This window comes from Pinus tabuliformis, chromosome Q (genome assembly GCF_031772625.1).
Source record: "Pinus tabuliformis cultivar Carrire ecotype Pingquan chromosome Q, CPIR1, whole genome shotgun sequence".
NCBI lineage: Eukaryota > Viridiplantae > Streptophyta > Pinopsida > Pinales > Pinaceae > Pinus > Pinus tabuliformis.
The window spans coordinates 1,194,971,139-1,194,993,819 of NC_142296.1; the positions used below are offsets into that span (position 1 = coordinate 1,194,971,139).

The following is a 22,681-nucleotide window of genomic DNA, read 5'->3' on the forward strand; positions in this document are numbered from 1 at the left end:
TGGTCTTCGTAGTGGAAGCTCTTCAAGGGTTAGTTTTTCTAAGTAGTTTTACTTTGTCATGTTTTTTCATATTGTGTTTCTATTATGTTAGTTTTTATGACAATATCTTTTCCATTTTTATCAATTTAGAATTTAGACATGCAATCTTAGGGTTTTTGGCAAAAGGATATTGTAATTTTGTTAGTAGGTTACATTCATCTCCTTCTATTATTTGTATTACAATGCTTTCTGATATGGTGAAATCCTTTCTAATATAAATATATTTGTTATTGTTTAAAAAAGTTAATGTCAATATATAATGAGGCCCAACACACCAAACCTATATCTTTTCAATAATCTTTTGCGAGGAGAAAAGTAATAAAACATAAACACCATAAATAGGTTCATTTAAATTTATAGCAAATAGTCAACTACAATTTAGACCAATGCCAAAATTGCAAATCCATTTGCTCACCAATTTGACCCCAAAAAAGGAAATAAAATGTATTTTATCATTCAAAGCCAAAAGTTGTAATATTAAATTCTTACAGTAAAATCTGGCATTCTTCTTTATCTTTCCTTGGTCCACAATTGTGTGGCCTATGGCCATAATAAATCGCCAACACATATACTAAATGTAGAATAATTAAGATTGTAAAATAGTATCAAGAAAACTTATATGCATTAACATTAATTGTGATTTGTTTAACAAAACAATATGAAGTGAATTAAACACTCAATCACACATAGAAATATACATGGGAGAAACCCACATGGGAAATTGACAACTTTTAAATGGCTATTTCTTTGTCATTATTCTTATTACCACTTTTATAGGTATAATTCTCCCTTGATTTTATACCCAAGAAATATAATAATTTTAATGAGAAATATTGAATTCACTATATTCAAATTTCTTTCATATACCAATAAATTGGTCTCTATTTGAGTCGCTCTCTTCAGCATCTACAAACAATGAAAGTCTTTATGTCAACCCAACCTATGGGAAACTTTATGCCTCCTTTCATGTTCTAGCAAAGCCTTCAAACAAACATATTTCAACATCTAACTAGACAAACCCCTTTCTCATCCCTTTCTCATCCCATTTTCCTTCCTTTATGTGTGTGATCTTTGTAAATTTAATTTAACCCAATCACAATTTTTAATGTCAATAATTTTCTCAGTTTCTTGTTGCTAGGATTTAATGCTCATACACAAATGCATTAAAAAACTAAACTTATGAAAGAATACACAATGAATCATTTATTGCAAATGTTGAGCGGAAACTAGGGAAAACAAGCACATTAAATGACACCAAAAATTTTGGGCAATGCCCGTGGAAAACCCCAAAGGGAAAACTAGTAGAGAGAGAATATTTATTATGAGCACAAAGAAAAATAAAATGAGTTTACAACAAATTTCTTTTCCAACAAAAATTGATTCTACATATCTTGAATTCTGAGCCACTTCACCACCTCGATAAATTGGCCAAGACTCTTGATTTATGCACAAAAGAGACTTCCTCGAAATCTATGTCAAAACCCTTGATTTCTATGTAGAAAATATTATCTTGAATTCTATGCCAAAACCCTCTATTTTTGTGTAGAAACATTGCCTTGAAATCTTTGCCAAATTTTCTTGATTTTTGTGCGTAGAAACTCCCTCAAAATTTGTGCCAAACATCCTCTATTTGTGTGCAAAAATATTGCTTCAAAATCAGTGCCAATCTTCCTCTATTTTTGTGCAAAAGTACCACCTCAAAATCTATGCCAAAATTCCTCGATTCATGTGTAGAAATACTACCTCAAAATATATGTTAAACTTCCTTGATTTTTGTGCATAAATACTACCTCGAAATATGTGCAACGACCCTTGATTTATTTGCCTCAAAATATATGCAATGATTGTAATAAATGTTATGCATTCTCTTTGATTTGTGTGTTCCTTGTTGCTCTCTCTCTCTCTCTCTCTCTCTCTCTCTCTCTCTCTCTCACACACACACACACACATTCAAAAATGAATTGAATAATAATGTGTCTTTCCCTAGAAACCCCTTTTATGTCTCATCATAACGAATTTACCGAACCTTAAGATCTAATTAATCATATTAGATCATTGGCCAATGAGATCTAGGGTTGTGATATAATCTCTCATTATCACAACTTCAATCATTTTAAAAACATTTTATTCATTAATAATGCACAAAAATTACTTTAACTTTATAAAAAGTTAATGTCCTAGGGACCACTTTTGGACATTCTCCCACATGTTAGACACCAAACCAATGTGGAAGACACATGTCTGAGATTAAAAACAAAAAAGAAAAAGAAAAAAAGAAAAACTTCAACGCTCCTTAGCGAGGAAGGTGTTCTTCACCACCCCAACTTGTCTCTGAAAAACACAAACTTCCTTTCACTAATGGATTTTTGAGAATGTTCGCAATTTTCTCATGTGTGGATATATATCAAAGCTCAGCTACCCCTCTCTGAACATAATCCTTAATGAAGTGGTGTATGATCTCAATATGTTTTTACCCCTTATGAAATATCGTATTTTTCGATAGTTTAATGCAACTCTGGTTGTCACAGTGAATCATTGTAGGCTGCAACTGTTTGCCAAATAACCCAGCCAGTGACTTGTGAAGCCATATGGCCTCACAACTCGCCTAACTAGATGCCATATACTTTGGATCTGTAAAACCCAATGCCACTGACATTTGTTTCCTGCTGAGTCATGACACAACTATCGAGCCCAAATTGAAACAACACCTTGAAGTGATTTCTTGTCCATTTCACTACCTACCCAACATGAATCTGTGTAACTAATCAAATTGACTCCATCCCCTCTCGCATAGTCCAATCCAAAATCCATTCTACTTTGTAGGTACATGAGCACATGTTTTGTTGCCACCTAGTGCACTCTCCTCATCTCAACCATATAATGACTAAGAGTGTTGATAGAAAAACACAAATATGATCTGGTGTTGACCAATACATCAATGATACTATTAGTTGATGATATGAGGTGGGATCCACCAACTCACTCTCAGAAGCATTAAAATTCTTCCAGATGATTATCATTGGTGTTGACATCTTCCTGCAATCCTCCACCTAAAATTCTTTAAGATGTCAACTTAATACTTCCCATTTCCAAGGAAATATGTCTTGGTTTCTTCCAAACCTAAAAGCCCCAAAAATAATGCATCATCCTAATATCTTTCATTTCAAACTCTAAACCAAGATCTCACTTGTAACCAGCTATGAGCCTCTTTAACCTTGTAATAAAGAGATCATCCACATATAGGAAAAGAATAAGATGATCTCCACCAACCACTATGTAGTATAGGTTTGGATTTGCCTCACTCTTCTCAAAACCCATCTATTGCAAGTAGGTATCAATCCTCGAGTAGCAAGCTCTAGGAGCTTACTTCAATCCATATAAGCCATTTTTCATCCTACACACATGATACTCTCTCCCATGCACCTCAAAGACCTAGGGTTGCTTGATGTACACTTCCTCCTATATAATTTCATTTAGAAACATTGTCCTTACATCCATCTGATGTATCCCCCAATCCATCCTTGATGTAATGGAAATGATTGCCTTGATTGAAGTGTATTTCGCAACTGGTGTGAATGTCTCCTCATATTCCACTCCCTCTATCTATGAGAACCCCCGTGCCACAAACCATGCAAGCTTTCCATCCACAACATACTTGATTTTGTAGAGCCAATTGGAAGTCACCATTGACTTTTCCTCATCTCAGTACAACCTCCCACACATCATTCTTCATGATAGAATTGTACTCTTCCACCATGGCATCCCTCTAGACGTACTAGTTTGTTGGATCCTCAAAAGTAGAAGGCTTAGACTCAGTGATGCTACTCACCAAATGCATATAGTTGCAAGACCTCTCTGGTGCCTTACTCTCCCTAACAACCCTCTTAGGACTCCTCATAGATTCCTGGACTTCCTTCAAAATCTATTAAAGCCATCTTGGCTTCCTCTTCCCTGAAATAACCTCATGTGTAGTGGAATCCTCCTACTCATCCCTCTCATTTGAAGATGATGCACTCGAAGTCTTTGCACCAGTGATATGTGAACTTATCACCTAGGAACCTATAACTTCTAAAACCTGTGAACCTATGCTCTATGACCCTATAACCTATGGTATATCCACCTAATACCTAGGAGCTTGATGCTCCCCCTTTTTTAATTCATATGACTTGCTAAAGGCTCGATCCTCCTCAAATATCACATATCGCCTACCACTATTTTCCTCAAAGAAGAAATGTATATGCAGTACGCCTTTGAAGTCTCACTACACCCAACAAGAATTCCATTTTCTATTGTGGGCTCTAGCTTTTTCCTCTTCTTTGAAGGGACATGTGAGTAAGTTAAGAACCCAAAAAGCCTCAAGTGCCCAACTTCGAGCTTCCTCCTTGTAAAATCCTCCCCGGGAGTTTTACTCCCCAACACTTTATGAGGGTTGTTATTCTGGATATATACAATTGTGTTGCATGACTTAGCCCAAAGGAAAAACGGTTGACCTTGATCATGTAACATGGCTCTTACTGCCCCAAAAATGGCCATGTTCTTCCTGTTGGTAACCCCATTTTGCTATGGGTGGTACAAAACTGTCAACTCTCTTTTAATGTCCTATGCACAAAAAATCTTGAATTCATTGGAGGTATACTCCCCCAATGTCTAACCTCAACACCTAAATTTCCTCCATGCCTAGTTCTCCACAAGAGCTTTGAACTCTTAGAATCGACCAAAGACCTGATTCTTGGTCTTCATGAAGTAAATATAGGTCTTCCTAGAGAATTCATCAATAAATGTAACATAATGCTCATACCCACTCAAAGAGACAGATAGCATCAAACCACAAACATCATAGTGTACCAAATCAGAATCCCTGTTGATTTGTTATCACTGCTTAGAAAAGTAGTCTTGGTGTACTTTCTAAGTGCACACTCGTTGCACACATCTTGATGCTTTGTACTAAACTCTGGTACTTGTATAACAATCACTCTTGGTACTCTCAGAACTCTATGGTGAAAATGAGCCATCCTCCTATGCCATTACTCACACAAATCATTATTGTTGCTATTGTGTATTAAGGCACAAGCTAGTTGAAACATGATCTTGTATAGTTTCCCTTGTCTGGTCCCAAACACTTTTGATGTTGTGACACTAAATCCCTTAGGATGGATGAGTACTTGTACATCTTAGAACACTATCTCATACCCTTGTCCTCTATGGTAGAAATTGGTATCAGGTTCTTCATCGACCTAGGAACATTCAATACATCCCTCACTACCATGGGTGGTCGGAACTCCCTCTTAAAGGATATTGTCCCACACCCAACTGCCTTGACCTTGGTGTTATCTCCAAGCACTACCTAGGGATCCATACCACCCTCTGCGAGATCTGTAAAGTGCTCACGCAGACTTGCCATATGGTTGGAGGCTCCACTATCTATATACCAAACAATGGTAGAAGTTGCACTCGTGGAAATCAATAAAGAAAAATCGCTCTTAAATTGAGTGGAAAATTCATCCACTTTAGCTCAATTTACAACATGTTTCTTCTTCTTCTTCTTCTTCTTCTTAGGACATTGACCTGCCCAAAATTATGGCATGCAAAGCACTTGAATTTAATCATGCCCTTATTGTGTTCACCCTTTGAGTTGGCCCCACCTTTAGGACCTTTCTTGGACCCTTTTTTCCCTTTGCTGAAAGTGCAACATTTTCCTCATCATGCCCCCGCGCTGAACCAATTCTAAGCTCCCCCTACACAAAATTGTCCTAAAGTATCTCCCAATTGGGCCTATTCTCCCTAGCAACAATCCCATGCACAAATGTATTATATGGTTTAGAAAAACCATTTAAATTTGTAACCAACTCTAATTTCTCCACCTTCTCACCAACAACACCCAACTCATCACACACTTGTGACACTTTGGTAAGGTATGATGTAACTGTATCAGATTTAGTCATCTTGGTATTCCTTAACTTATCTTTTAACCCCATCTTTCCAATTTGGTTTTTGCTTTGGTATAACTTGCATAAAGAATCCCACGTCTCATATGCATTATTCTTACCTGTAACATGAGGAATCACATGCTCTTTAATGGCATAAAGGATAATCTTTTGGCCTTAACATTCTTTTTTTATATTCGGCCAAAAGTGTTTCATCTGTAGGAATTGTGATAGGCTTCTCAACTATGTCCCACAACTCATATTCCTCTAGAATCAACACTATCCTTACTTTCCATGGGCTAACATTTTATGCCCCTTCCAATCTATCCTCAAACCTCAAACTTGTAGCCATATGACGTACTCAATTGTTAACAAGGTTCAACCCTCTTCTTACTAAACAATCTACAACTCTCTTACAATCCCTATTGTCTTTCTTATTTGGTTTCCCCTTCCAATGTCATGTGTTCTAATACCATGTAAATTTTAATTTGACCCAATCATGGTTTTTAATCTCAATAAGTTTTAGTTTCTTGCTATTATGGTTTAATGCTCATACACAAATGCATTCAAACAAAGAAATTAGATAGAATACCTAACATTTACTGCAAATGTTGAGTGGAAACTAGGGAAAACAAGCACATTAAATGACACGGAAATTTTTGAGCAATGTCCCCGAAAAAACCCCAAAGGGAGAACAATAGAGAGAATATTTATTATGAGCCCATGGAAAAAAAAAATGAGTTTACAACAAATAAACAAAAATCCAACAACAATTGATTGTACTTACCTCGAATTCTGAGCCACTTCACCACATCAAAAATTGTTCCAAGGCTCTTGATTTATGTGCAAAAGAGATTGCCTTGAAATCCATGTCAAAACCCTCAATATCTATGTAGAAAAAACTACCTCGAAGCTTATGCCAAAACCCTCAATTTCTGTGTAGAAATATTGCCTTGAAATCTGTGCCAAACTTCCATGATTTCTATGTCGAAATACTACCTCAAAATCTATGCCAAACTTCCTTGATTTCTGTGGATAAATATTGCCTCGAATTCTATGCCAAAACCCTCTATTTCTGTGTAGAAATGCTACCTTGAAATCTTTTCCAAACTTCATTGATTTTTGTGCATGGATATTGCCTTGAAATTTGTGCCAAACTTGCTCGATTTCTATGCAAAAACACTACCTCAAAATCTATGCCAAATTTCCTCTATTTATGTGCAAAAATATTGCCTCAAAATTTGTACTAAACTTCCTTTATTTTTTACAAAAATACCGCCTCGAAATCTATGCCAAACTTCCTTGATTTTTGTGCAAAAATACTACCTCGAAATCTATGCAAGGACCCTTGATTTATTTTCCTCAAAATATGTTCAATGACTGCAATAATGTTGTATGTTCTCCTTGGTTTGCATACTCCTTGTTGCTCTCTCTCTCTCTCTCTCTCTCTCTCTCTCTCTCTCTCGTTCAAGTATGAATTGAATAATAATGTGTCTTTCCCTAGAAACTCCTTTTACGTCTCATCATAACAAATTTTAGCTAACCCTGAGACCTAATAGCTCAGATTAAATCCTTGGCCAATGAGATCTATGGTTGTGACATAATCTCTCATTATCACGTCCTAAATCATTTTAAGAACATTTTATTCATTAACAATGCACAAAAGTCAATGCATGGCATCCCCGAGGAATTCAAGGACATTCTCTTTGTTGGAGAGCAGCAATCTCGTCCCTTCAGCAAGGAATTGAGTCTGTAAATCTCAAAGCCACTTTAATGGTGAAATGATGGCCAACATCTCAATCACCGGTGAATTGGTCACATGGGTGGTTCAAAAGAGCCATCGGATTGTAGGAATATTTAATGGGTCTTCGGATCAAGGATTTACATGAGATAGTGGCACGAGAAGAGGCGAGGGGGGATGAGGAAAGGGCGGTTTATAAATTGATGCAATCCCCTTTGGATTCAATTATGGTAGTGAAAGGAGAGCATTGGGGTGAGAACAGTGTAAGGGAAGGTGCAGTGATGGAGTTTTGGTAATTGCAAGATGAGAAACCCCCGGTGGAAGATCTAGCTCGATGGAAAAGGGTTGTTGAGTTTTTGTTTAAGCTGCTTATGGGCAAGAAGGATCTCCTCACCCATTGCGTTGAGCTCCTGGAGAAAGATAGGGCAGCGAATGTTGTGTGAATGAACGCTAAGTTTGAAGTCGTGGAAGCCACGCTGGAAAGACAGGTTGTGAAGTTGGAGACAGATCTTATGTCCACTAACTTGGATTTGATAAGTGATAACATCTTCATAAAGGTGCAAGAGATTATCGTAGGGCTGCCAGACGAGGTCGTCACTCAACTGCAAACACAGGCAGGAGTGGAAGATGCATAAGTCAGGCCGAGCGGGCAAAAAAAGGAAGAATGCGAGGAAGCTGGGAAGTCCAATTAGCTTACTGCTTGTTACATGTTATGTCGTTTTGTGTTTATTTTAGGTGTTTTCCTTAGAATCTATGAGAATTTTCAGTGTTTTGTAATAGTTGCAAAGGTTTGTAGAAGGAATAAACTAGAAATCTAGATGTATTAGGACCTGGAAATAGATTCTCAGATTGTTGCTAGTTTTGTTGAAGTTTTGTAAAAACAATTCTGGAAGCGTAATTCCATATTTTGAATATAAAAATTGTACCCGTTCTATTTAAAAAACAAAACAAAAACAAAAAAGCACAAAAGTCACTTTAACTTTATTTTAATGTACTAGGGAGGACTTTTGGACATTCTCCCACGTGCTAGACACTAAGCCAATGTGGAAGACACTTGTCCTAGCTAGGAACTTCAACAATCCCAAGTAAGTGGAAGGCCAACTACCTTAACAAACCTTTTAGCACCATACCCCAAGAAGTATTTTATCCCCTCTTTCACTCCCTCGTTACCTAATTGACCAAGAAAACATTTACCCAAGACTTTGTAGAAGCCCACGCATTTCACTGCAAGAGACCAAACTTTCGTGTATTTTCCATTTGTTATGTGGCAGTGCTCATACATCGCAGAAACATCCAAGGCTCCTTTTATACCTTATGGGCCCTCCATCCTTGCCATGTGTTGCACGTATGTGGTAGGAACTCCATTTATTGTGGGATCCTTCTTTCCTTTGCAAATGGGATCCTGGAAGGATTTCTTCTCTTGATGGGTTGTTGTAGTCCTCAAAAAGTCCACATATAAAGGATACCTCAATGTCGTGCCTTGGATAGAGTACCCTCAACCCTTAGCATCAAGCTTCAAATGAAGTCATCCCAAGTGAGGAGTGGGTGTTACCTACAGAACCCTCGATTACATAGTGAGCAACAATCCTTAGCATTATGTTCTCCAAGGTTACCCCAATATAGTGTGGATGGGATTTTCATGTGTTTTCCCTAGCTTAGTGTCATTGAGCTATGGAATGGATTAACCCAATCATGACATGGGAAACCTCCACTATATCTCTAATGTAAAGTCTCTCTTGTGAATGTAGGTAAGCCACGCATGGCATTACCCAAGTTTGTAGAGCTAAGGTCTATATGAGTTCATCTCTTATAGTGCCATAGATCCTATATTAGGATTACCCCAATAAAGATATGGGGTAAACCCAATAACTCCCTAATTATAAATGGATGCATGTCATTAATAATTAGTTTGGTCCTTTTCCATATCATGGCACTGCATCCAATAAAAATATGCTATGTTTACACAATCCACCTCATTTTCCTTGTCAAAATCACTCTACCACATCAACATCATTCATCCATCTCTCCACTGAGGCATTAAGGGTGTTCAAGCAAGGAAATTTAACCAGGGTTTTTAAGCACAATATTTAATCAAAGAATCTTCACACTAGGATATTGAATTATTTGTTGTAGCTTTATGTTTTTCTAATTCAAGAACATTTAAAGCCTTGATGCTCATGTCTTTTCGTGTTTGTGTGTTAGATATGTATCACACCCTGCCATTTTGTTATATTCACCCTTACATGCCATATGCATAAGCAAACTTCGTATATTTGGTGTCTAATTGTCTGGATCTACATTGATGTTCATTAATATCTATATTTTTTATTAAAGTTCAGCACATTTTACGTATTCTTTTCATAGACCAATTCTTCCGCTTAGTTCTCCAATTGGTTCCAACCCAGATCCAGCCCATCCCTGTTTGACCCTCTGTTAGTTATAGTTCCAATTGTCATAACATTGCTTCCATCAGGGTTGCTAAAAATGGTCTACTATACGAAGTTAAATTACATGTATACACTATAAGATTAGACTACTCTCAATAAACATGTCGTAATAAGATTAAATATAAAAGAACCTCGATGTTATGAAAATGTCTCTCTTTAAAAGCGTTATAATGTGCAAACGCATCATGAAATGAGAAGAGAAACCAGTAAGATCTCCCTCCAAAAGTTCTAATGCTGTGTGATATGAATCTTGATTAATTTCGATTAGAAGTTATGTTTTCTATACGAATACTTGATTCCTTATTATTCAGTGTTGATCTTCTTGACCTGCTCTAAAGAAGCTAACCTGATTGTTTGGTACTGCTATTTGTTTCTAGCTCCAGGAAGTTATAGTGATTGATAAGCCATCTCTAAAGAACAATATAGTTCTGACGTTATGGATGATGACAGAATTTCCAAACACATGCAGTTCATCCTTCCAAATTCAGGTCTTAAATTTTGGGAGAATGTATATATTTCTCGCTTCTTTTTTTGAATTGGTGAATTTAATCGTATATTGCATTGAGGCAGTAAATACATGACACTGAATAATCGAAAGGAATCAAAGTTCTTCGATTATTCAGTGTCATGTATTTACTGCCTAAATGCAATATACGATTAAATTCACCAATTCAAAAAAAAAAAGCGAGAAATATATACATTCTCCCAAAATTTAAGACCTGAATTTGGAAGGATGAACTGCATGTGTTTGGAAATTCTGTCATCATCCATAACGTCAGAACCATATTGTTCTTTAGAGATGGCTTATCAATCACTATAACTTCCTGGAGCTAGAAACAAATAGCAGTACCAAACAATCAGGTTAGCTTCTTTAGAGCAGGTCAAGAAGATCAGCACTAGAATGTAGATCAAGATTTTTTTAAGTCAAAAAACATATTAAAAAAGTTGCTCGGTGGTTTTCACAAAACGAAGAACAGCTCAAACCACTCACTCAAGGTGGGTGATTTAGGAAATGGTGCAAATATCTTGCTAAGAGGAGATGATTCTAGATGAGGTGCAATGATATATAACTCACTCAAGGTGGGTGATTTAGGAAATGGTGCAAATATCTTGCTAAGAGGAGATGATTCTAGATGAGGTGCAATGATATATAACGGCTTCAGGTGCAAAAACAACAAATCTCCAGGTTCAAATTTAATATGCATTAATATAAACAAAATGAGCTGATCTGCATGCACTAAACATGGGGCAGTAAACTGATAAAAGTTGAAAATAGAGAGGCAATTCACTTTCCAAGCTATCAGGCATCCTCTTCCAACATGAAAATGTCATTTCCAGTTTGTTCACAGTTACACTTCAGTCAAATAACTTGATCTTCACATACCAACGTGGAAAATAGGAACTGCCTCCAGTTTTCTGATGCACAACATCATTTAAAAGAACGTACATTGTTGCATCTTCTTCTACACTGGACATGAGGTAATTTATGAAGGATGAGGGTTCCCAAAGTTCAGTAGGCAACACCTAATAAGTGACCTTCCGAAACCCACGAAATGCCAGTAAAGAACAATTCATTCATACACAATTAAGAAAGTAGTTTTTACAATAAAAAATCATCCTAAACTAGTAAGCCAAATAATGCAGTTCCGTTGTGGAATGGCATAGTGACAAATAATAAAAGTGAATCAAACATAGATCAATAAATGTCTAAAGTGGACCTGTCACAGTCCTCTCCATTTGTTGACCTCATAAAATTAACAGTGAATTCTATAATGCAGCAGAGTCAAATATGCCAGCCAGTTTAAACTTGTGTTCTAATGATAGTGCATCCACTTAAGCAGCCCCAAGAAGCAGAGTTGAAAATGCTGTTCCAATTTTTACAAGTCTCCAATTTTCTCAGTCACCCTCACTTAATATAGGCACAACTAAAGGTTTTAGTTGTGCTAAATATACAATTGCCCACCTACAAGAAATACAAAAACAGAAATCAATATTAATTGTCATCACAAACAAAGCATTGCCAGTATACATACAGCAAGGCATTCAGTACAAATTCCAGCAGGATTTGGATTGTCCTAATGATTATCAAAAGAAAACGAACATAACTTCCTGTTTCCTGTGCAAAAATAAATAAACACAGAACCTTAATGCAAGGTAAGAATATGGAATGATAGAAAATAGAGAAAAATACTCACATCATCCAACAGCATACTGTAGCAGTGATCACCAACGTGAGATGTAACCTGCCATTTTTCATATATTCCATTAATGTCTACATCAGAGATTTGTAAGAAAAATATCAATTTAGTGGATTTCAATCACTGATGACATAAAAATGCATAAGCTACAGAAGCATAACGTGCAAATCTTTGTTAATTGTTTACTTGAATATGTTTCATAATAAGTTAATAACAGCAAAGAAACCACATATATGCTATGGAGTTGAATGCTAAACCAACCTTCCGAAGAAAGAATTAGTTTAGGGTCTATAATTGTTCGTTCAGCCAATAAAATGAGAAAGCAAAAATGTATTCAAACAAGGTAACACAAGATAATACTGCCAGATGTTTCCTGGTAGTGAAAACTATCTGGTCTACTTAGTACATGTAAGATCTGAACAGCATGCCCAAAAGGGTTCGATCCACCAGTAAGAAACATGGAGCTTCTCAACAATGGGAAAGGTTCAATTCCCACGAGGGTTTTTCCTAGAGCCATGGGGTCACCTTAAGGTAGTGAACGAATGGGTGGTTGCACACAAATAGATAATACCAAATGATCTCATGATCCATGCACACAAAAATGGATCAAAGCCCATCCCCATGCCCTTCAACTTAAAAGCCCAAAGGGGTTGGATCCAATGGTGAGAAGCAAGGAGTTTTTCACCATTGGCTAAAGTTGAATTCCCGGAAGGACTTTCTTGGAGCCATGGGATCACCTTGAGGTATGGGTTGAACATGTAGTTGCATTTATAGAGATTACATTAAATGACCATGTGATCTGTGGACACATAAGTGGATCAAAGCCCACCCCCATGAGTTTCAATTATAAGCCCAAAGAGATTGGATCTATTGGTGAGGAGCAAGGAGTTTGCACTAGTGGGTAAGGTTCAATTCCCACGATGATTGTTCCTGGAGCCATGGGGTCATCACTTAAGGCAATGGTCAAGTGTGTGGTTGCACCTAAAGGGGTTATATTAAATGATCTCATGACCTATGGACACATAGTGGATCTAAGGCCACCCTCATGGCCTTCAAATTACAAACCCAAATGGGTTGGATCCATTGGTGAGGAGCAAGGAGTGTTTCACTGGTGGCAAGGTTCAATTTCCCACCCTCATTTCCTTGAAATTAAAATGTCAATTGGGTCTAGCTCAAGTAGTAGAAAGAAATTGTTATCCTCCCCTCTTGGGTTCAAATCCCACTTGCCATATTTTCACTCTTCATGAGCATGTTGTAACTCTATTTCATTATTACCCTTTTAGTGATTGAAATTCTGATTTTAATTTTCAATATTTCAAACAATAAAAAATTACGAGCGTGTTTTAACAAAATATAATGGAAATGGTCAATTGGGGTTATTCGGGGTGGTTGGGAGGAAGGAATACAATCCTCCCCAACCAAGTTCAATTCCTACAAGTGACATGATGAAGATTGAAAGCAGAGCTCATTAAAGGAGCTAAGAACAGCCAAGAGGATATGGAAAACAAAGAAACTCAACCCTGGAAAAGAATTGAAGACCAGCTGAGCAAGGTCCAGCAGAGTACAATGCTGCCGATGAACCAGAGAAGGCAGCTTTTGAAGTTGGACCATCAAGAACAAGATAATATCCCAGACGCGGTAGATGTTTTGCAAGTATGTTTTGTTAGTGGGTGTTTTTGTAAAGCTTATGGAAGATACCAGTTTAGAACTGTAGCTAGAAGATCACATAGAGGTAGGAAAAAACTATTTTGGATGTGCATGAACAGTGAAGCACTGGAGAAATCAGAAATATGTAAAGGTCCTGGTCTGGAAACCAGTCTATTTTTCTGATACAAAATCCTACCCGTTTCATTTATATATATATAATGGAAATGGGTCTAAATTTAAGCCCCTAGGAGCTTAGAGCACAATCAAAGCGTGAATTGATAGAATAGTAAATTGCAAAACTAATTGGCACTTAGATCCAACAACAGAGTTAACAAAGATCAATAGTTGAGGTTCATATTGAGACCTTTAAGTGGAGAAACGTTCACAGAATAAAAGCTCTCAATACCGCTTTACCATTCTTATCCACATGTTAGATTTTCATTGGTGTAGGGACTTTAAAGTTCATTTTGAAACTGCTTTAAAAAGTTTCGATCCCATTTATGGTATTGCATCACATCAATCCCACCATCACTTTGTTGTTCAGGTAGTTGGGAACACTAATTACATCAACACATGATTTGGTAAGCACTAATAGGAAAGCGACAATTGTAAATCTCGAAGTGGAAATTTTATAAGTGTTAAGTTCATAATAAAGAAAAGAACCAACTCACCAACCTCATGTTGTACTTGAACCTTGAAATTAAACACACTGAATTCCAAGCCATCAAAATTTGGTTTGAAATTGGAATTTGAGAGCTAAGGTCTGTCTTCTCTACAGCAAAGATTGATTTTTTGCTATAAGTAATTGAAAGCCCTACTTTAAAACGATATTTTTCAAAAAATCATTTAAGAGAGGGTATCTCCTGAAAGTAACCAACTATAAATAATTGCAGATGTTTCAAAAACATGAAATGGCTCCAGGGAAAAAGACAATGGTTTCCCAACATCCTGTTTTAGAAAACTCGGTTCTAAAACACCTCATTGATAAAGACCAAGATGTTGAAACCAAATTATCAAGAAAAACCTCTGAAGAACTTCACAACCTGGCCTTTTCAAGATCAATGATAATTCAAAAATTATTCTTGCTTGGAAATGTGGTCTAACACAGCCTATATTCCTGCAGCTTTTGATTTTCATGATGTGCACTAAATTTTATGGCCCTGTTCAAAGAGTTGTGAAAGGCAAGAGCAGTCTGCATATTATTTTCTTTGGGTCAAAAAATGCCATATTAGAATTGATACTATTACCTGATAACCAAGAGAAAATAGACAAGGATGAACCGGGAAAACACTTCAACTCATTGTCAGTAGAACAGGCGCTCAGTTTAACCAATGGGTGCAAGCATGCCTAAGTTAAAGTTTCTTTTAAGTTTATCTTTATTTTAAGAATCAATTAGGAAAATTGTAGCTATGATATGCATAATATTAGGATATGTAAACGATACCTTAGTTGAAATTGTTCCAAGGTTCATCCTTAGAATAACTCAATCATCCAGGTTCAATTATTCTAGTTCTCTATCTGATATAATCCATAAGCACTTGATTAATTTCGAAGATTGGAAATTCTTCAAATATCAATGATATTTAGTGTATCTCCCGATATATCATCAACCAACCTACTTTCAACATTTTATATTGAGTAAGATTGATCAACAGGGAAGGTTACTTTTGGCTTTGGATGGACTCAAGCTGTAAGAGATTTTAGCCAACTGAATAGTTTCAACATATTTGTTGATGACTTTATGGCCATATCACATACTTTGTTCTACAATGAGCCTCCTCCTTGGTTATTCCTTGAATGCAAAAGTTTCTTGCGCATAGATCCAAAATTAAAATATGGGCATTGGTACACAGTGCTGAAGATTTATGGATTTGAGTTGAAGCCCAAAAAGCTTTTAGTTTTCCTAACTTCTAGGATTTTTGCCTTGGTACATTAGGAAAAGATTAAGTTAAGACCGTATTCGTTTTGTTTCAAAGAATAAAAAAAGCTTCTTTCATACTAGCAGCCAAAGTTTTTTTATCTTTCATAGTTAAACCAAAAGAACTTTTACTATTATTGAAAACAAGATGAAAAAATTTCATTTTGAAGAAGAAACTCTTTGGCAATATGATCCGCATCACGTGATCACCAACATGAAGCTTGGATTTTTTGTACCATATATCCATAATTTAGATACAAGGAAGGAAAGCTTGGCAAAGAAGGAATCTTGGGCAAAAGTGCAACAAATTGCAGATGCAACATCAAACATCATCAAAGGAAAAGAGCATGAAAGAAGAAAGTGTCATAAAAGGCTTTGCATCCACCTCAATTATTACAATTGCATATCATCCTAGAAGTGAAATGGATGTTGTAATGGAAACTCCATAGAAGGAAGATTTTCAAAGAAAAAATGTTTGATGATCCTATGAAGAAGATACACCAGAACCTCCAGCTAAGAAGAAAACAGTCGATTCTGAATTTGACGAAGAATCAAGCAGGCTGAAGCATTTAGAGGAGTCGCTTCTTTGAAAAATCAGTGGTGTCAATCACTCAAATTCCATGATCCATTGATTTAGCATACCAAGGCACAAGCAAAGCTGTTTTAGATGGTGAAGTTTCAAAAAGTCACAATTGTTGTAAAAGAAGTTAATATATTTACAAAAATGGCTTTGAACAAAAGGATTGCCAAGCAAACCAGAGAGCTTGTATTCACAGATCACTCATGAAGGACCTGCTCCTTCAAGATTGTTATCTTCCAGCAATTATGAAAAAGGTACCTTACAAATGGCAATCCTGCAGTCAAAGGTTAATAAACCATGAAAACATCTCAAGTCCCATGAATATGAGACTACTAAGGCCACTGTGGATCTAGAAAAGATGTCACCAGAAGATCTAGCTCCAAAGGCAACCATTCCAGATGTTGAGGTAATCCTAGTTGTATTAGAGAAAGAGCAAATTACAAAACTTCAAAAAAATTGTCAACAGACCAAGGTAGAGATGGAAACAATCGTGGGATTATACTTGGAACCGATGCCACCTATTCCGAAAAGGGTGTAGGGAATGTTACCCCTCAATTGAATGAGGGTAACTCGATTCATTTACAAGAATCTCTTTTATGTACCTGATCGCAAGAAGAACCTGGTGTCCATTTCGGCAATGGAAGTCAAAGGTTTCAGGGTGGCATTCATCGATGGAAAGGTACGTGTTTGAAAATAGAATTTTCAAAAGATGCTTTTACTCATGGGTTCAGGGTTGGCAATTTGTATTAAGTTGCAGGAACTCCATTGGGGACCATGTCAGTTGACACATAGCACCGGAGATTTGTGAATCAGATGATGACAGGGATGTCTGAATTCAAAAGGAGCATGAAGGTACATGTCTAAGATGTATCGAAGGGAAAATCTTATAAGGGGACCATTCCCCTCATGTAGTAGGTCCACAGGTTTGGAACAACCAAAGGGGTTTGAGATTCAAGATCGGGAATCTCATGTGTTCAAGTGGAAGAAAGCCCTCTATGGCTTGAAGCAAAACATTGCGGGTTTCATATGAGAGGATTGATAGCTGTCAGATGAAGTTGAGATTCACTAAGAGTGTAGCCAATCCAAACCATCGTTTAAAGGTTGTCGATGATAGACCTCTCATACCGACACCTTCTGAGGACAACCTATTTCTGACCGGTGCAAACCCTCTCACTTGCAGATGTAAGAGGGAGTTGGATTCCGGATGTGGAATGGTAAACTGCAAGCCAGTGACTACCTCAAGGATCTTAACTTTCAAAAGTTATATGGTGGTGATGACGGACCAGATTTGGAAAATGCCTCTGAGTTTCATAAACTCATTTGCATTGATGTTCTTGGTGAACTTCCGTCCGGATATATGTTTTGCAGTGAGCATGGTGAGCTCATATTTGGTTGAGCCTCACTGGATTGGTGCTAAGAATCTTCTAAGATATCTTCGGGGCACAATCTCTCATGGATTAAAATACACTAGCGGAAATATGAAGCTGCATGATTATTCGAATGCTGACTGGGCAGGCAGTGTGGAGGATCACTAGAGCACTTCTCAGTGCTAGTTCTCTTTGGGTTCCACTTCGATATCATGGATGAATAGGAAGCAGAAGTTGGTTGCTATAAGCACCGCTGAGACCGAATACATAGCTACAAGTATGATCTTGTATGAAGTTGCCTAGTTGTGGAAGCTCTTCAGTGAACTATTTGTACACATGATGAATACCACCGTGATCCTCTGTGAGAACCAAAAGGGGGGATTCGATTGTTGAGGAATCCCGTATTCGATGATTGCTCCAACATATAGACATCAGATACTACCTTATCTGGGATATGGTACATCGATGAACAAGGAGGCTCCATCACATTAAGACTGATGTACAGGTCGCAGACATTTTGTCAAAGCCCTGGGGAAAGGTCAAATCTGTGAATTTCCCAAACAACATGGAGTCATTGAGAGACCTTCTTATAAGGGTGCATGTTGCATGCATTGAGCTCCGGGAGCTCTGGGGGGCTTGCGGTACTTACTAGAGCAACACACGACCATAAGGTGACTCACCCTCCCCTAATGGTGCGCAGTGTACAGGGTGAATGGCTCAGCCTTCCCTTGTGATACCCAGAGGCGACTTAGGGACAGGATGATTAGTTCTCCTGTCGAGGCATCCTTCCCATGCAGTCTGGGGCTCATGGGAAGTACCTCTCATCTGATCAATGAGCAGGGAAATGGGGTTAGGGACCATAGTATACTATAGTACTATCCATGGACGCATCGTTGTATCTACCGTACTCCCTATGCTAGGATGACCTCCATTGATCTGGGATCAATGAAACTGATCTGGGATCAGAATGAGTGGTTTGAGGCACTCTCTTGTGATATTGATCTGGGATCAATGAAACTGACTTCGAGTCAGTAAGAGTGGTATGACACACTCTCTTCATATGGAACTGACTTCGGTTCAGTAGAGAATGGTATGAGACATTCTCGATCAATTCTTCTTCTTCATGGTTCAATAGAGCAGAGCAAGGCACTGACGGCAGAGATAGTACAGTCAGACATATGGATCAGCAGATGGAGTTCTCCCTAGTTGAGAGGGAGTGTTAAAATTGGAAACTAGGGCCAAACTCCATGTGGGTCATCTTATTAATGGCAGCTGATATTTTTCTTGGATCCCTCTCATCGACAGGTGTAGGATTGATCTAAAGACCATCCGATTCCGATAAGTATTCATGGAGATATGAATTTATTTGTGTTATGGGACAATTCGACAAGGTTGGCCAGCAACCAAATAAACCCCACCTATGCTCAACGTTTTAGTATAAATAGAGGTGGCCTTCAAGTCATTTCTACACACTCACTTGGGATCTCTTCCTCTCTACTTGTCTTTGGGTTTTAGTAGGAGGAGAGATCCTAAGGGATAATGCTGCCCTAATCGAGAAAGGCTCTATGCTGCCCTAATGATGAAGCCCTAACGCAGTTAATCAAAGAAGGCTCTACGCAGTCCTAGGAGGAGACACCTCTACGCAGTCAAGAAGGGTTCTACGATGTCTTAATGGAGATGAAATGCCCTACCCGCAGTCAAATCTAGGAGCTCAAATCAACTGTCAAGGAAAGGCTAATGTTGCCCTATACACAGTCCTAAAAGGAGGTAGATCTTGCCTTACCTTATCCGCAGTAAGGGAGGGTCTTAGCCACAGGCAAGGGAGAGATTTGGCCGCAGTCAAAGGAGAGCTCTAGCAGCATTAATGAGGAGATAATCTGCAATCCACAGCCTATAGCCGCAGTTTAAGGAGGCCTAGCGAGCAACAAGTAAAGGCCCTGATCCACAGCCCTAGCCGCAGTTTAAGCAGGCCTAGCGAGCAACAAATAAAGGCCCTGATCCACAGCCCTAGCCGCAGTCTAAGGAGGCCTAACGAGCAGCAAGTAAAGGCACTAAATACGCAGGCCTTATCAACAACACAAGGAGGCCTATCCCTTTGTATGTTGTAGGTGACAGCATGGAAATCTAAGTGTTGTAGGTGCCTATGAGTGTTGTAGGTGACAACATGGAAATCTAAGTGTTGTAGGTGCCTATGTGTGTTGTAGATGACAGCATGGAAATCTAAGTGCTATAGGTGACAGCATGTTAAATAAAACAGTTACAAGGCATGAGTTGAGGACTAGGAATTCACTGTCATAAAGAAGAAGTAGTGAAGTCTGCTCTCTAGGTTGTATGTGAACACATGACAGCGACATCTTCGATCTGATGTATGGCATGTCAGATATATACACGCTGTCGTAAATGGAGGACAGTCTTGTGGAAGGCAGAGACAACCTTTCCTTAGAGGACAATTGCAGACAAATCAAGGCAGACATTGTGACTGTTAGTTGACTTCACTTTGGAGGAGTCCAGCTGCTCTGCTAGGCCGTAAGCCATAGCAAGCAGCTAAGACTGGTGAGTGTAAATGATTGCAGCATATTGGATGCAGTGATGGATGCAGCATGATGAGTGCAGCATTGGGTGCAGATCAATGATGAGAGCAGCTCAGTGATTGGGAGCAGCACAGTGAAAGGTGCAGCATGGTGATGATGGGTGCAGCACGGTGAGGTGCAGCATGGTGACGAGATGCAGCACGATGATAGGTGAAGGAGTCACCTTAGAGAATCAGTTGAAGCAGCTTGTCTTCAACCGATCTCATGTATCATCTTCTTAGAAATGATTTATGCTCTTATCTCGATAAGTCAAAGTGTTGACTTCTGTTGTAAATGTACTCTCTCTCTCTGCTGAATTATTGAAGAACATAGAAGAAGAATTGATCAAGGGTTTCCCCACATTGGGGTTTGTCCTTGGCTAGCGCCACATCTTGTGTCCTCTTGTCTTGGCCTGTCTTCTGCGATTTATGTTTATGTTCTAACTGCAATTTACTTTAATGCTGATGTGATTGCTAAACTGGAAAAGATATTGAGCTAACTGTGAAAATTGAAATAAATTGCTTTAAGCATAGAACAGACCTAAAATTAACAAAATTTGAAGAAGAATCAAGCAGGCTGAAGCATTTAGAGGAGTCACTTCTTTGAAAAATCAGTGGTGTCAATCACTCAACTTCCATGATCCATTGATTTAGCATACCAAGGCACAAGCAAAGCTATTTTAAATGGTGAAGTTTCAAAAAGTCACAATTATTGTAAAAGAAGTTAATATATTTACAAAAAATGGCTTTGAACAAAAGGATTGCCAAGCAAACCAGAGAGCTTGTATTCACAGATCACTCATGAAGGGCCTGCTCCTTCAAGATTGTTATCTTCCAGCAATTATGAAAAAGGTACCTTACAAATGGAAATCCTGCAGTCAAAGGTTAATAAACTATAAAAACATCTCAAGTCCCATGAATATGAGACTACTAAGGCCACTATGGATCTAGAAAAGATGTCACCAGCAGATCTAGCTCCAAAGGCAACCATTCCAGATGTTGAGGTAATCCTAGTCGTATTAGAGAAAGAGAAAATTACAGAACTTTAAAAAATTTGTCAACAGACCAAGAAGAGCTACAGAAAGTTGAGACTAAGGTCAAATGGAAGTCCACAAAGATGGTAGATTTACAAGCTCAACTTGACAAAAGAAATGCTTTAATTGATAGTTATTTTGCTAATATTGCTGTCAAAGACAAAATCACCATTGAAGCCAAGCAATGTATTGCACAGTTTGAAGAAGCACAAAAGAAGTTTAAGACTAAAATTGTTGGAAGAAAACAATTGAGTGGAGCAAAGCATTGTGTTGGAGATTAGATTAAAGTAATCATGCAGCATCTAAGAGGACACTTCAATGCATTATAGGATACAGAAATATAAAAAGAAATGTCAAACTTTAAGTTAAAAAGGCCTGGGAATGTTTGGTAGACAGTAAAAATCGCAAATGATGTTATAAAATTCCGAAATAACAGAAAGAAAGAGTCATTTGGAAATCCTGGGGATCAAAGATAGAACTGTTTTTATTATGCAACAAGTACAGTTCATGTCAAACACAGGTTAACGGCAACAGCTCAACATAACTGTAGAGCAGTGTTGTAATTCAGGCAAGAATTCAGAAGCAGATTCACTGAAGCTTTGGAGCTTGGATTCCCTCCTCCATAGATCAGTGACAAATAGTTTTTCAGTATTGAAAGTATGAAGAAGTTCTGGAGAATGAGAGACCCAATCAAGAACAATTCAATAATGTGCGCGGTCCTCTCAGAGGATTTCTTATGTATGAGAAATCATATAAATGTTTTATGTTATTAAACACTCTCACTAAAATTCAGAAAAAAATTTACAATCTCCATCACATTCTCTATACACAGAATTAGATATTGCTCGAAAAAACATGCTGTATATTAGAATTCCAAAAGAAAATGAATGGAAGCAACTTGCAAAGCTAAGGGATAAAGTTCCCTTGCTAGATGCCATGTCAGCCTCAGAGGACACTTCAGCCTCAGGTCGTACAGGAACTTATCTCAAACATCAGCATCAACTCCCACGTTAGTGATGGAACCTACATTATCACATGTTTCCACATTTGCAGTGACACCTAAGCAAAGAAAGAAAAAGAATCCATAAGTGAATGCATATTGTTAAAATTGGCAACTAGGGCCAAACTCCATGTGGGTCTACTTATTCATGGCAGGTGATATTTTTCTTGGATTCCTCTCATCAAGAGGTGTAGGATTGCTCTAAAGATCATCCGAT

The 22,681-nt window shown here is 37.8% G+C and overlaps 1 protein-coding gene across 1 annotated transcript in view; it reads right to left on the reverse strand.

Annotated features, from left to right (window-relative positions):
* Window positions 1-11,705: 11,705 nt before the first annotated feature.
* LOC149224004 (ATPase, V0 complex, subunit E) overlaps window positions 11,706-22,681 on the reverse strand; it is a 64,358-nt gene continuing 53,382 nt past the window's right edge. The window contains exons 2-3 of the mRNA XM_089385987.1: window positions 12,347-12,394; window positions 11,706-12,114 (exon numbers count right to left, since the gene is read on the reverse strand). Coding sequence (XP_089242113.1) covers window positions 12,048-12,114; window positions 12,347-12,394 — 115 coding nt within the window. The 3' untranslated portion in view covers window positions 11,706-12,047. The remainder of the gene's footprint in view (window positions 12,115-12,346; window positions 12,395-22,681) is intronic.